Genomic DNA, 14,538 nt, shown 5'->3' with positions numbered 1-14,538 from the left:
ACATAAAAAAAGGAAATACAGAGGGGCAAAAAGGAAATGGAAAAAATGAAATATTGAGGGGAAAATAGGAATGCTGAGGGAAAAGATTGCAAGGAAAAAGAGGAAATACTGGGGGGGGACGACACTTTTTTGCTCTCATGGTGAGTGGCTGTCCCTGACACCGCGGCGGAGCGCTCAGAAAGAATCAAGGGACCTGCAACGGCGCTGACGGGCGCGGGGGGCGCCGCCCAGGCGCGTTCCCGCCCGCGAGAGCCTCTGTCGGCCTTGGCCGCCAGGGGGCGCTGCAGTGCGCGGGGCGGAGCGGCGGCCCTGAGGAGCGCCAAGATGGCGGCTGCGCGGTGGCTCGGCGCGGCTGCGGGGCTGGGCGGCCGGTAGGTGACTGCGAGCACCGGGCTGCCCCGGGCCGGCGCACGGATCCCGGTGTGCGACCCTCATACTCGTTCCCTTCCTCTCTGAGCTCCCTGGGGCGCTCCGAGCTTTCTTGGCCTTCCCCTTCCCTGACGCAGCGGGGCGGATGTGGGTGAAGTTACGTCCTCCCCTTCCTCCTAGTTACAGAGGGGCAGTGAGGGCTGCTCCTCCCGGAATGCCCTCAGGGGTGTAAAATGAGAGCTCATCTCCCCAAAAACGCCCTCAGGAGCTGTAATGAGGGGCTGATACCCCCCGAAATGCCCCCAGGGGCGTGCAGTGAGGGCTGACCCCTCCCAAAAAACACCCTTAGGAGCTGCAGTGAGGTCTCATCCCCCCAAAAAATGTTGTGCAGTGTATGCTGATCCCCGCAAAATGTGCTCAGGAGCTGCAATGAGTGCTGATCCCTCCCCAAAACACTTTCAGGAGCTGCAGTGAGGGCTGATCCCCTGCAAATGTGCTCAGGAAGAGGTAGTTATTTCCCCCCGAGTTGTCTTTAGGGTGGTGCAATACTGAGACACCCTCCACCCCCCCGCCCCCAGGGCTGTGCACTGAGGGGAAATTCACAGCCCAGATGCACAAAGGACAGCTTAGTGATGGGCAAAGCCACTTCCCTGGGCAGGGGCTGTGAAATTAGAGGCAATCTGCAGCCCTGAATGTGGGAAATGAGGACTGTAACTAAGCATTTGGTAAAGGGGGGTTAATTCTTTCTTTTTCCCTACACAGATAAAAGCCCTTTACATACACCTATTCATATGTTTGTGCTCACTTAGAACATCAAATGTGTGATCCTGTGCCCATACCCTCCTGTTTCTGGTTTACCTTTCTCCTTTGTTTCTCTTAAAGGAGAAGCAAACAGGAGAGAGGATCATTCTGTGTAGTTTTCCTGCACGCAGTGGGGATACAGATGGTAAAAATCCCCTTTCTTTTGTCTGCTTTGTTTTACTTTTGGAACATTTGTTTCTCTGCTTTGGTTCTTTGGTTCTCCCAGAGCTGAAGGAGGAAGAACTGTTGGGAACACATCCCTTTGTGGACTCTGTATGCAAGTCCACACAGAAGAGGGGAGTTGCAGAATCATTTAGGGGAATCATGGGAAGGGCCTTTTGGACCTTTTCTGGATTTGCATCTCCCCTGTAAAGAAGTCAGAGAAGTTATTACTCCTTTTGCCACCATGTACAGCCACACAGCCTTCTGAATTTGGCTGTCCCTTAGCTCTCCATATCCCTGACTGGTTATGAGCTGAGTTCACATGTGAAAAGCAGTATTTGTATCCTGCTGGCTGTGCAGCAAGCATTTACGCATCTGAAAGCCACCTCTGTTGCTCTGTCATTCTCCTTGCTTGCTTCTCTGTTTTTTTTCCCTCTACTCCCCCACTAATGGCCTCTTGTAGTTGGTTGACAGTGATAGCAAATTCTGCCTTTACTTAGCAGTGGGTGGTTGGAGTTCATCTCAGCTGTCTGATTTTCTGAAAATGAGGTATTTAATCCAATCTGGACATCCAGGTTCATGGTAGCGTCAAAACGCTCTCATGGGGTGACCTTTCTTCTCTTACAGGTATGTGAAGGAGTATAGATTGATTTTTATGTGGTTGAAATTGAAGAATTAGGTCTGCTTTCTTGTGAAGTAGGAGAAAGGGAGAATTGAAAAATGAAAGAAAAAAAGGGGGGGTGCCACAGTCTGAGCTGCTGACTCACTTTGTTACTGGATAGGGTTGTGGTAGGAGGGGACTGTGCTGCGTTCTGGGCACAGAGGAATGCTGTGGGCTGTGCAGGAAGTACAGCCTTGTGATTTAGAAGCTCATAGTGATGTTATGATTTCTCTAGGATTTGTCACATGATGTTAAAAGGTCATAACCTGACAACTCAACAGCCCTTCCACCAACTTGCATGGAGGAAGCAGCTTCTTCCATCTGTAGTCTTGCATAATACAGGTAAATGCTAGCTAAAAATAATTACGGAGGGTGTTGTGGGAATCCATGTCTTGTGGCAATAACAAAAACCTAACTGTTCTTCTGAAATCTGAGCGTGATAAAATTTCCTGAGTTGTTTCCTGTGTGTTTTTAACGGAGTACTGTCAGTACTGGACATTTGAAGCCTGGCGAGAAGACATGCATGGCTCATTTTGTGCTTGGCTATACTTGTGTTCTCTGTGCTGTTCATCTGCCAAGACCTATGAGGTGCTTTGGTGTAAAATATTTGGGCTTTGCTGCACCTCTTAATTTAAATCTTGTCTTAGTGTAAATGCATCCCTTGTAAACACCCCTTGTAATGCTGTGTCCCACTTCAGCTGCTGAGCTCAGCAAGATGAAGTGTCCAGAAAGCCGAGCAAGGAAGAAAGTACAGTTTTCATTTCCAGAGCTGTGGTGCTTTCTTTAATTTCCCTCCCCTTCAATGTGTGCCCTTGTGTGGTGTGTTAATGACATTCTGCATTAATAACACCTGCAATGGTAATGTAGCATTACGCTGAAAAAGCAGTGGTTAGGGTGGGGTTTGTAATGCCTAACAGGTTTTTGGAAGCTCAACAGAAAGGAAAACAAAATCTGTGAAATGTGAGCGGTGGGCAGACACAAAGTGTTACAGAATTCAGCTGTGAACATGGCCAGTTCCCAGCAATACATTCTGATGGGGTTATTTACAGTTGTACAAAGAACTCCAGGTGGATTAATGATTGAAAAATCTGGCCATGGGAAGGCAGACCTGCAGCTGCAGAAGATGCTTATAAAATAAAGTGGTTACTCACATGGAGATGCCATTCTTAGGAGCTGACACAGCCAGCTGCGTTTCAGGGTGCTCGAGATGCTCTAACAAATGCAGTGTACTGAATATCCCCCATCCAAATCCCCTGCTGCAGGTTACCTGCAAGTTGAGCTGACAACCGGATGAGATTTTGGATGCCAAAGTGAGCAGAGCAGCTCTCCCATCCCTGTGGAATTGTCAAATCATTAAAGTTGGAAAAGAGCACTAAGATCATTCAGTCCAGCTATCAATAGTAGCTATTGTGTAAATGTTGTGACATGTCTGTAGGAAAACGCACTGTTAAACGTACACCATTAGACATAGAATGCTCATTTTTATTCAGATATTTTTATTCAGTTTTACACTCTTGTGTGTAAGGAACACCTGCAGCCCACAGTGAATTTCAGTAGAAATGTATCTTTTTAACACCTTTAGTAGAATCCAGCAATTGGATCTTCAGTTGTTGGTTCAATTTCTGCAGTGTAAGTGATAGCTTACAGTAATTCAGCCAGTGTGTTACAAACAGGGTGTGGTGTGCTGTAAATATAATGCTGAGAGACTGGGAAAAAAAAATACAGCCATACGCCATAGAGTGGCAGAATAGTGTAGGTTGGAAAGAAACCTTCAGGATCAACAGGTCTATGACTCAGTGCTACCACCTCGAAATCGTAGCCCTGAGTGCCTCATCCACATGGCTCTTAAATAGCTGCTGGTATACCTGAACACAGCAAGGAGTGAGCATTGCATCTCTTGGTCTCAGTAGAAAGTGAGGATGGCACTGAACCTTTGCAGCTTTGTATTGCTGCAGTCAGGTGCCTTTCAGTAGATAAGAGCACAAGAGGCAAAGATAAGGCTGCATTTATCTTGTTTCCTGTAAGATAATATGGCTCTGTTCATTGGTCTGAATGCTGTTGTGGTTTTTAATGCATCATTTTTGCACAAACTGCTGTGGTTGTTGCACAGTGACCACTCCAGTCTTTTCACTTGCTAGATAATCAGGATCCTTACCTTTCATTTAAGCTACTTACATTTGATTACATTAACTTTCCTCCTTTTTTCTTTTAATTTCCAGTAAGATGCATGTTTATTCAAACTCAGGACACACCAAACCCAAACAGCCTGAAGTTTATTCCCGGCAAAGAAGTGCTGGAGTCCAGGACTATGGAGTTTTCCAGCCCAGCTGCAGCATTTTGCTCACCTCTAGCAAGGTATTATTAAACACATCATAATTTGTATGGGGGACCATGCAGGCTGTGTTTCGACAATTAATGTTCTAAATGCATCCTGCACTCAGGAGCAGATTGGTTGGATTTTGTTTGTTGATGTTGCTTTGCTTGTACATAAAATTGAAGATAGTCATTGCCAAAGTGGTCTGTCTGTGCTCTTGGCTCTGTTGTATGCATCATGCAGCTGGATTGATTTATTCTAAGTCCAGGATTCTTGAATAGCTGCTGCATTGCCAGCGAGGCCTCTGGCCCTGATTTTGCACAACTGTTCCCACCAGAAGAGGCCAAATTCCAGTAGTTGCTTGGAAATGGTGTAACTTTTCAGGATTAGGAAACAGACAACCTAAGGAAGTAAGTAAATGCTCTAAATTAAATGTGGTTGCAGGTTTCAGTACCAGAATGCATAACCTGAAGTAAGAATCACCAAGCAGATAACCCAATCATACCACCTTGGTGTAGAAGGGATTTGGAGCACTGTCACAAAGGCCATTGCTTTCACATTCGCCTCCACAAACAGACTTTCCTTTATCTATTATGTGGGTGGAGAGGCATCGTTCAGAGTGAGATCCTGAAAGGCTGCAGTAAATTGCCCTGGGGAGTCCTCCATTAAGTCGTCGTTGTGTATATTAGAAGGACTGCATGCAAGCAAAAACTGCTTTGCGGGATCTCTGCAGGAAGTGTGGGGTTATCAGACATTCAGCTCAGACTTCCAAAGATCTCTGGTGCTGCTTGAGAGCAAACAGGATCTTTACAAGCAAAGCTTTGTGACTTATGAGCAACAAATCCAATGTGAAAGCTTTTCCAGGACATTAAAGTGTGTTACTACGATGCTGAATCTGTGGGATCTGATTGTGCCAAACTACATCAGTTTACAGAGCGCAAACAGTTCTGGAAAGGTGCCTTGATGTTGTCACATATCTGCAAATAGATTTTTCATCAAAGAGAAGATTTATGTAGACCCTGCCAACGGTTTTATGGTGTGGATTGTGCAGGTTAATAGGAAACAATTGTCCATGTATGCATTGTTCTTGGCTGGATGGTGTAAAAGCACCATGCGTGTCTAACTGCTTCATGTGTGGAAATCCTTTCCCCTGGGTATTGTGAATTTTTTTTTTTTTTCCCTGTCACACATACCTTTGTGATAAGATTTCATTTTTCTGCATTCACTGCATTTCTTGGACACTTTTCAGTTTTTCAAGAGAATATCCTTTTTCTTTCCTTCTCCCAACTACCAGAAGAAGCCCTCCTACACTCTTTTGGCAGATTTAGCTTTTGCTTAATTATTCTGCAGATGAATTTGTTAGGTTTTAATTAAAGCATCTGTGGGAATGTGTCTTTAGACTCATTCTGTTTTTTTACACTTGAAATACTGTCAGCACTGTGCTCTTCCCATCACCCAGGTTTTATGCTGGCACTAATCCTCTTACTGAATGGCAGTGGTTGTCACTTTCCCAATGAAATTGAGGGCAGTTTTGATTGAGCTCACCCAGATTAAGGCCAATTATTTGAAGTAAGTAATTTTCCTTGTGCTTGCACTAATTCTACTCAAACCCGTTGTAGAATCATAGAATGGCCTGGGTTGAAAAGGACCTTAAAGATCATCTGGTTTCAACCCCCTGCTGTGGCAGGTACCTTTGGATTGGTGAAGGGTATACAAAATACAGAGAAGATCACTTGTATATATGGAATATCACTTTGCCTCCAAAAAAGGTGTGGAGGGAGAGTAACTCCATGTAACTTATGGAAACCTGCTGTGAGATGTGTTCAGTTTTAGTGCATGTTGTGCTTCCCAGCAGGAGCTCCTGGATCTTGCTACGCTGTAGGTGGATTAACTGCCTATTTCTCTCAGTGGCTTTCTTTTCATGTGGTTATTTTTGTTTGGAAATGTATTCTAGATCATTATTTTTCTTCTGTAGAGGTATAAATAAATCTTGAGTTTGGCTGAAATCATTTTGTTTGTTTTCTTAACAGGCAGTTATTCAGAATTGAAGGAGTTAAAAGCATTTTCTTTGGGCCAGACTTCATCACCATCACTAAGGTAAGCAGGAAGGAGGTTCACACGTGCTAAAACTTCATCTGAGAGTCAGCTGCTGAGTAGATGGCCACAGGAAAGACCCAGCCACACTGATCTGGGGATGCGTAGTGGGAAAGATCCAACCACTGATTTGGGGATGCATAGCAGAGGGACCAGAGGCGGTGGTCACAAGTAAGAATGCCAGGAATATTGAAATAAATAAATGTCAGTATCATAAAAATATCCTGAGTTGGAAGGAACCCACAAGGATCACTGAGCCCAACACCTGGCTCCACACAGGGCCACCCAAAATCGTACAATCACAGAATCATAAAGGTTGGAAAAGGCCAAATCCAACCCTAGCCCACCCCACTGTCCCCACTGACCACATCCCCACAGAGCACCTCCAGAGATGGTGACTCTCCCACCTCCCTGTGCAGCTTTGCCAGTAGATTCAAACCCAATGGCTGAGAGCAGTGTCCCAATGCTTCCTGTGCTTGGGCTGTGCCCACTGCCCTGGAGGGCCTCAGGTGCAGAACCTTTCCCTCATCCACATGTTGGGTGTATGGCTGAGCACTGGAACAGGCCTCCCGGAGCAGCTGTAGGTTCCGTGCTTCCTGGAGGAAGCTGTGTGCAGCGTGTTCTGGTTTCAAGCAGGCCCTGAGGCTGGGTGAGCTCCTGGTGCTGGGGGTGGTGCAGTGTTTACTGAAGGCACAGAGCTCATGGCAGCAGAGATAAGGTGATGCATGGTAGCAGTGGTGACAGTCCTGCCGTGTGACAAGCACAGGGCAATGCAGTGAATTATGCTTTGGCTCAGGATCAAATAGAGCCATGACAAACTTGAGTCAGATACGCTTGGTTAAAAAAAAGTGCCCAGTAATGTATTTCAGAAACTCTACTTTTCATTTTTTACCTTATATTTAATAGATTTGGCTTGCAAGTGAGGAAACCTGTCTGTTGACTGCTTTATGTTGAGACTTCTGAAACATTTTTGGCGAAACTACAAAATAAATTCATGCATGAAACCTAAGAATCTCTGTGATATTATTAACATAACAGGGATCCCTATATAATTTACCATTTTTAGGAGGCAGATGCTCTGTTTATTTACTTTTCTTCTGATTCTTGTAGGAGAGTGAAGACCTGGATTGGAACTTGCTGAAACCAGATATTTATGCAACTATAATGGATTTCTTTGCCTCGGGTTTACCTGTACTTACTGAAGAGGCACCTAGCACAGATACAGGTAAGTCAAACTCTCCAGGAAGAGTATCTGCATTCAGATCCTTGTGATATCCAGAAGGGCCTCCATTTGCCTCCCAGTAAAGCACACAACAGAATTTAAAGTGAAAGCTGCTCAAACTGACACAGCAAAGAATGTGCAGAACATATGTTCTACTGGAAGAAGTGCTGAACTGCCTGAAAGAGTTGTTTAACCCAACAAACAAAGCCTGAGTTTCATCTGCAGGAAGATGAGGAGTGTTCTTTCACAGGAGCTGTGCTGAACTGCATGTTTTGGCAGCGTGGACCACTGTTCCATTGCAGTTTGTGTGCATGAAGTATTTTTGCTGTGCTTAGAAAGCTCCTGGGTGCTGCTGCACATCCTTTTTGTGTGGGCACCTACAAAAGTGCCATTGCCCTTCTCAAATCAAAAAGGAGTGTCCAGGCTTAACATTTTGTTAATGATTGGTTTTGTTAGTGATAAGTTTTACATGAATAAGAAGTGGTAAGAAGTCCTTTCCAAAATGTAATAGAAAATAACTGAGACTAACTTCCAATTTAAGCTAAGAATAGTATTTTGCTTTATATTTTTATATTTGCAGCTTACCAGCTTGTACAGTTTTTCCTCCCACAATGTTTCAAGGCAGAAGATGACTAATTCCTCTCCACTCTATTATGTCTAGCCCTCCTTCCAAGCACGCTGCCTTAACCCATGATCTAACCTGTGAATGGTGGTTGTTGCTTCCTTTCCTTTCCCTGTTTTCTGTGCTCTTTCTCTGTTATATTGCTGTTGTCAGTTAAGGCCATTCCCCTGTACTCAAGGGAAAACTGTGAATCAATGTATAATGCCTGTGAACATTTAGGCTGTGCATGTGGGGAATGCAGGAGAGGGTACATGCTGTGAATCAGGCCTTCCCCTGTTGGTTTCTGGCATCTCAGCAATGTTTGTGTGCTATTTCACATATATACATGGATATATAGTGATGGTCCTCCTAACAGGTTTCTCTCCATGTTCTGATTTGCATGTTTTTCTTTTCCAAAGCTCAGTCAGAAGAAGATGATGAAGTTGTATTAATGATTAAAGAACTGCTGGATACAAGAATAAGGTAAACCAGGCACATTGCTGCTAGTTGTGTGTGCTGTTTCCTCTGATTGAACACTTTCTATCTATTTTTTTCTGTTTAAGCAAATTATGTGCTGAACAGAGTCCATGTTACGGAGTGATTTTAGAGTAGTGCAGTCTTATGCAGTCTTACCCTCTGGAGATCACTTAAGCAGGTGGACCATTGTGTTTAACCCAATTACTTCTAAATAATGAAAACAACACAAATGATCGTTGCTTTCCTAGCAACATCTTTATTTTTCCCTCTGTTACCTTGACATCTGTTTTTATTATACTTGTTTTACCTTCCCAAGAACTCCAAAGTATTCTTGTGTCATACTCTAAAAGAAGTTTACCATCAGATCTCCCTCACTGTCTGGGCTTCAGTGGATTTTGTCCTTACATCTGCTGCAGTTTAATTGGTATTTTAACTCAGTTTTAATTTAGAGCCTGGTTGTAACTAATGAAGTCTCGAGAGTGCCTATGGAGCATGTTGTTTACCGGAAGTATATTTTTATATTCATTGATTGTCTTCCAAAATGAACTGAGAGGAATAAGCTACTCGACACTTGGGGAAAAACATTTGGCATGATTTTGAACGTGTCTCATATCTGATGGTGCCATCTTGCCCAGCTCAAATGACAGTGACAGAAGTCTTGGGTAGGTGAGAATTATGGAATTTAGTTTAATTTTTCCAGAAGATGCACAAGATGGAGGCCTTTTATTTTACTTTTTTAGGAGCAGCAATTTAAATGTAAAATCTGAAAATAATGTTTGGTGTTCTCAAGGATGACCTGGTGCACTGGTTAGTTTTCCTAGAAGGAAAGCAGGAAAAAAAGCAGAAATAAATTGAAACATTTTTTTCCCCAAGAATACTGCTGTATGAGCAAAGTGCTAAAATGTGTCACAGGTGGAAAGCAGCGTTGGGCAATCTGGCTGGACTGTGATCATTCAGAATCCCTATGGTTTGTTAGGCCTTGACTTCCCAGTAGCCCTTCTTCACATTCACACAATTTCAGACAAAATCACTGCCTCTCTCCACCTCTTCCTTTGTTTCTTTCCTCTGTTGATGAGGATATTAGCAGCAGAAGAGCTCAATTAAGAGCTTCAATCAGTCTTACCTTGTTATATAGCAGGATAGCTTACAAAAGCTATGTATAAACGAGTGGCACACATGGAGTGTTAATGTCTGATCCATCAAAAATACGTGCAAAGAAATTGTAGGATGGTGCAGGATGGAAGGAATGGGGACCTGAATGGCTCTGTAGAGCATTTTATAAAGTTAATCTAAAATGGAATCCTTGGTCACGTCCTGTGGCTTTCTGGAATGGAGATAATTAGCTGTTAGGAGTTGTTAATAAATGTATCTGATTCATAAATGATTCTGTTAGGAGTGTAGTTCTCAAAAGAGTTATTTTGGAAATCAGTATAAAGAGCTTCTTTTGGAGTGAGGGAATGGTTGGAGCTCGGTCTGGAAGAATGTTGCTATGGGGATGCAGTGACAGGGCCGGGCATTTGGTGCTTGCACAAGGAGAGCAGGCTGCAGAAATCCCACTGGTACCAGGCTGTCATCTCACCAGGTGCTTTCTTCACCCATTTGCAGATTTTTGTGCATCCTGCGGTAAACATTCATCTATTATATAATGGAAGACACCTCGGTTTTGGTGCATAAGTTGGGATGAGCATCTTTATGTGCCTTGGGGCAAACCAGTTTCTTTGCTGGCTTGATTGAGCTCTGCTCTGAGGTGTTTACCTTTGCCCTTAGAATGCCAAAGATTCTTTCTACGTTACTGGATTCACTGCAAGTATATTTTGCAGTGTGGTGAATGTGAGAGTCCAACAAAATATGAACTACTGGAAATTTGAACCAGAAAGAGAAGAAGAGCTTTAATTAATATGGCAGGCCAGTTCTTTGTGTACATTAAATTGAACTCTTCTAAAGCTTTCTATAATGGAATGGGTTTCAGCTGTGCTTACTGTGAATTGAGTATCGTTTTCTATCAGGCCAACAGTGCAAGAAGACGGTGGTGATGTTATTTACAAAGGCTTTGAGGATGGCATTGTGCAGCTGAAGTTGCAGGGTTCATGCACCAGCTGTCCCAGTTCCATCATCACCCTGAAGAACGGGATACAGAACATGCTCCAGTTCTACATCCCTGAAGTGGAAGGTGTGGAACAGGTGGGTTGGTGTGAGATAATAGAAATCTTCATTTAAATGGGGGGAATAAAGGGTCCTTCTCCCTTCCCTGCATACACAGGTTGGCACTTGAAGCCAAAGTGTAAGATAAACAGATGCTTTTAGTGGTAATGTGGGACAAAACTTGTCCCTTAAATGAAGATTATTTTGCTTTCTCATCAAAATTTGGTACAGAATCACAGAACCATATGGGTTGGAAGGGACTTTTGGTACTCTTCTATTCCACCCCCTTCTAGAGCAGCTTTCTTAGAGTAGGTACTCAGCACTGATTGTTCTTGTGGCATTAGTAGTCAGATGACCAGCTTCTATTATTTCAGCCACATTATCTCATGGCATTTCTGATTGAAAGCTTTTCTTATGTTTTCCATGTGATGACTGTCGTCATCAGTGGCATAGAATAGTTGTTCTCCTTTGGTCTGGCGAGGATGTAATGCAATAAATTCTCCAGGCAGTGTGATGGGACTAAGAGCTTCACCTGTTTACCTGAACTACTTCTGGATTTGTTTCAGGTTGTTGATGATGATGATGATGTGGAGAAGGAAGCAAATTCTACGTGAGCTTACATCATCCATGGCCAAATCAGTATTTATTTCTTGTATGTAAATCATTCTCGTTCTGTGGAACAACCAAATCTGCCTTTCTCATCAGAAAAAGTCTGACACTTCCCTCCTCCGTGTCAGCAGCGTATTCACTAATTTATTAAATGCTCTCTATTCAAAAAAAGAATCTTTTTGTTGTTTGCATCTCCTTTATACTGTGTCTTATGGAATTTATGGGCTTCTAAAAACAGTGGGGTGTCTCTGCAATGTTCTTTCATGTAAAAAAAATTAAGGAAACGAAAAAAGGGGGGGAGGGGAGAGAAATAGAGAGAAATACAAAGTTTCTTAACTTTTTTTGCAATAGAAAAATTATTTTTTAATAATTTTTATCAAGTCTTCTTGTGAAAGTTGAAGGACTGTGCCATGGCTCTCAAAATGGGAGATTCGGGAATGTTAATTTGATCAAGTTTGGTCTAAAAAGCTTTGGATTTTTGCCAGATTTGTGTGAAAAGTAACCCATAATTTCAGCTCTTTGTTTTAGAAGGTGTAATAACGTTGCCATCAGTTACGAAAGTTACCTACGTGCTCAGTGCCACCACAGAAATATCAGCAACAGAAACAAAAAAGGAAGTGAGTTGTCTGCTTTAAAAACCATGTATTTTTAAATAAATATTAAAAGATGATCCTTATCAGCTTTAGTAAGTAGACAGACTAATTAGCTTATTTAGAATAAAATTGCTCACCTACCATTAGTAGTCTGTTTAAACCTGCCCAAGATGATTTCTCAATACAACAGTCCAAGATGAACGCACAGTGCTTAGGGGCACAAATTGCATTTGTAGGATAGGAAAAAGCAAATGAATGTGTTTACCTATGGCATATCCTGTTTGCTCCTCCTGCTGTGCCAAAGAGTGCAGTGTGTGTGTACCTTGGCAGAGCGAGGGGAAGACGTGGCAGAGCAGAACGTGTGCCCATTTTAGAGACTAAGGGAAGAGAAATATTTATTGTTCCAAAGCTGAAATACGTAAAGCAGGCTTTGCAAGTACTTGTGTTTATTTCTTGTGCACGTAGAACTTAATTCCTTCCTGTAGTCTGGCTTTAGCAGATGGCTTGGCTAATGGAGACAGTATTTCTTCTTCATGCTGCCATGGTTTGTGGTCATTATTTGGCTTATTGTAGTAGTAGTAGTAGTAGTCCCTATGTAAGGGGCTGACAGCCTCTGTATGCTTCTTCCTCCCCTCTTTGCTAGTGTAATTCCACTGAGTCGTTATGTGGGATCTATTAAGTCTGTGGAGAATCCCTTATAGCACACACATCAGCATGTGGCAGCCATCAACTTCGTCTCACTCTTTGGAAATTAGAAAACAAACATTTGAGCAGAATGTTCCTGTAGCTTTCACATGGTGTAATAACCCACTGTCATTTAAATTACCCACTCAGGATTTGGAAGTTGATTTTAAATCACTGTGTTTTCTTTCTCCCTGTTACAAAGCACGCGGTGATGTGTAATGTTTCTCATTTCTCAAAACCATTTTAGGCCTCATCTGTCAATTCAATGCACTCCATACACCAAAACTCATGTAGATAATTGTTTCATATGTTAAATAAAATGTAGCTCTTCAGATTTGCTCTTTGTTTTTCAGTGAAGCAGTAATGGAAGGCCACAGTGAGGTCTCTGCAGAGCCTAGCTCAGCCCTTCTTTGTAGGAGAAGGGATTATGGCAGTGTCTGTTCATTGATTGGCCTGGGAGCAGAGTGCTACATGATGTCCTCTGTGCTTTTTTGGAAGAGGGATCAACAAGGTGGTTTTGAACCAAGAACTGCAGCCAGTCATTACACTGAAAATAGCAGTGAGTGCACATTCTGGTGGGGTTTTTTTTGTTTTGTTTTTGTTTTTTAAGAAATGAAAAAGTATGTTGGTGTTCTTGCTGGCAAGACTACAGCGTGCCATTCAGCCATTGTCAGTGCTTCCAGGTGAGGAAAGCTTGGAGAAGGCTCTGGGGAGACCTCACTGTGGCCTTCCAGAACTTGAAGGGAGAGTATAAACAGGAGCAGGAACGGCTGTTTTCGAGGGTGGATGGTGATAAGACCAGGGGAATGGTTTTAAACTGAGACAGGGGAGGTTTAGGTTGGATGTTAGGAGGAAGTTTTTCACGCAGTGGGTGGTGAGGCACTGGAACAGGTTGCCCAAGGAGGCTGTGGATGCCCCATCCCTGGTGGCATTCAAGGATTTACATATGGATTTTAGGTTCTTTTATGGGCTCTACTGCAGTGTCAATATAAAGATAATCGAACCTTTTTCTTACAGAGAGACTTTGCTCTCTCTGTAGCCTCAGGCTTTCACTATTTAGTTATTATTTCCAAACATCATTTGGTAGTGGCAGAACCCAACGCCCTGTGGTACTGACGTGCCTGTCCGCTCGGTCACACCCCGACTTTCATCTCTCAGTCCCTTTATTCCCATCTCAGTAGGCACTGTGATAGAACCGGGAAGAAGCAACAGCAGCCGGGCCACGTTGGCTGTGCTGAGTCATGCGGTTCCCGTTCCGCCGCCGGATCCTCTCCAGCAGTTCGGGAGGGGCTCCCCGTGCCGTACCCCCACCTTACGGCCGTACCGGTACTCCATGCCCGCTCACTGTGCCACGTCCCAGGGCTGGGCGGGGCGGGGCGGAGCGAGCGGCGCGGTCCAGTGACAACGCGGGATGTGCGCATGCGCTCTGCGCGCCCGCGGTGGCGGGGGGCGGGCGGGGCGGCCCCGGCTGAGCAGAGAGCGGCAGCACGGATCGGAGTAGCGCGCAGCATGTGCGGTAAGGATCGGGGCCTGAGGGGCTGGGATCTACCCCTGTCCATACGGGGGTGAGGCTGCTGCCCCTGAGGTGGGGCTGACGAGGGGCCCCGTGTCCTTCTGGAGGGAGTGTCAGCGCCTCTCGGGGGCGGCTCAGCCGAAAACGCGGTGCGTGAAAGGCCTCAGTGCGGGGGAGCCCGGCGGCCGCGGGGCAGCGCGGAGAGATGCGGTGTCACAACGTAGGACACGGCACTGCCTGGCCCCGTGTGCGCTGCGGGCGGACAGGTCAACCCGCGGGGCTGTGTGTGTCCAGGA

General features: G+C 44.4%; 2 protein-coding genes across 3 annotated transcripts in view; both read left to right on the top strand.

The window, feature by feature from the left end:
- The first annotated feature begins 296 nt into the window (after positions 1-296).
- On the top strand, positions 297-11,626 carry NFU1 (NFU1 iron-sulfur cluster scaffold). 2 transcript variants are annotated; one of them, XM_042886758.1, is made up of 8 exons: positions 298-371; positions 2,229-2,335; positions 4,213-4,348; positions 6,338-6,404; positions 7,512-7,626; positions 8,644-8,707; positions 10,708-10,882; positions 11,410-11,626. In XM_042886758.1, exons 1-8 carry the CDS (start codon positions 325-327, stop codon positions 11,455-11,457), a joined length of 759 nt encoding a protein of 252 aa, XP_042742692.1. In that variant the 5' UTR covers positions 298-324; the 3' UTR covers positions 11,458-11,626. The 2 variants fall into 2 exon arrangements, with proteins under 2 accessions (XP_042742693.1, XP_042742692.1); XM_042886759.1 differs by lacking the exon at positions 2,229-2,335 and having other exon boundaries at positions 297-371.
- Positions 11,627-14,167: 2,541 nt separating this feature from the next.
- GFPT1 (glutamine--fructose-6-phosphate transaminase 1) overlaps positions 14,168-14,538 on the top strand; it is a 27,259-nt gene continuing 26,888 nt past the window's right edge. Inside the window, 1 exon segment of the mRNA XM_042886755.1 lies at positions 14,168-14,245. Coding sequence (XP_042742689.1) covers positions 14,239-14,245 — 7 coding nt within the window. The 5' untranslated portion in view covers positions 14,168-14,238.

The sequence above is a fragment of the Lagopus leucura genome, unplaced genomic scaffold (genome assembly GCF_019238085.1).
Source record: "Lagopus leucura isolate 7727_CA_CO unplaced genomic scaffold, USGS_WTPT01 Super-Scaffold_100062, whole genome shotgun sequence".
Taxonomy (NCBI): domain Eukaryota; kingdom Metazoa; phylum Chordata; class Aves; order Galliformes; family Phasianidae; genus Lagopus; species Lagopus leucura.
This window is presented reverse-complemented; position numbering and strand designations above follow the sequence as displayed.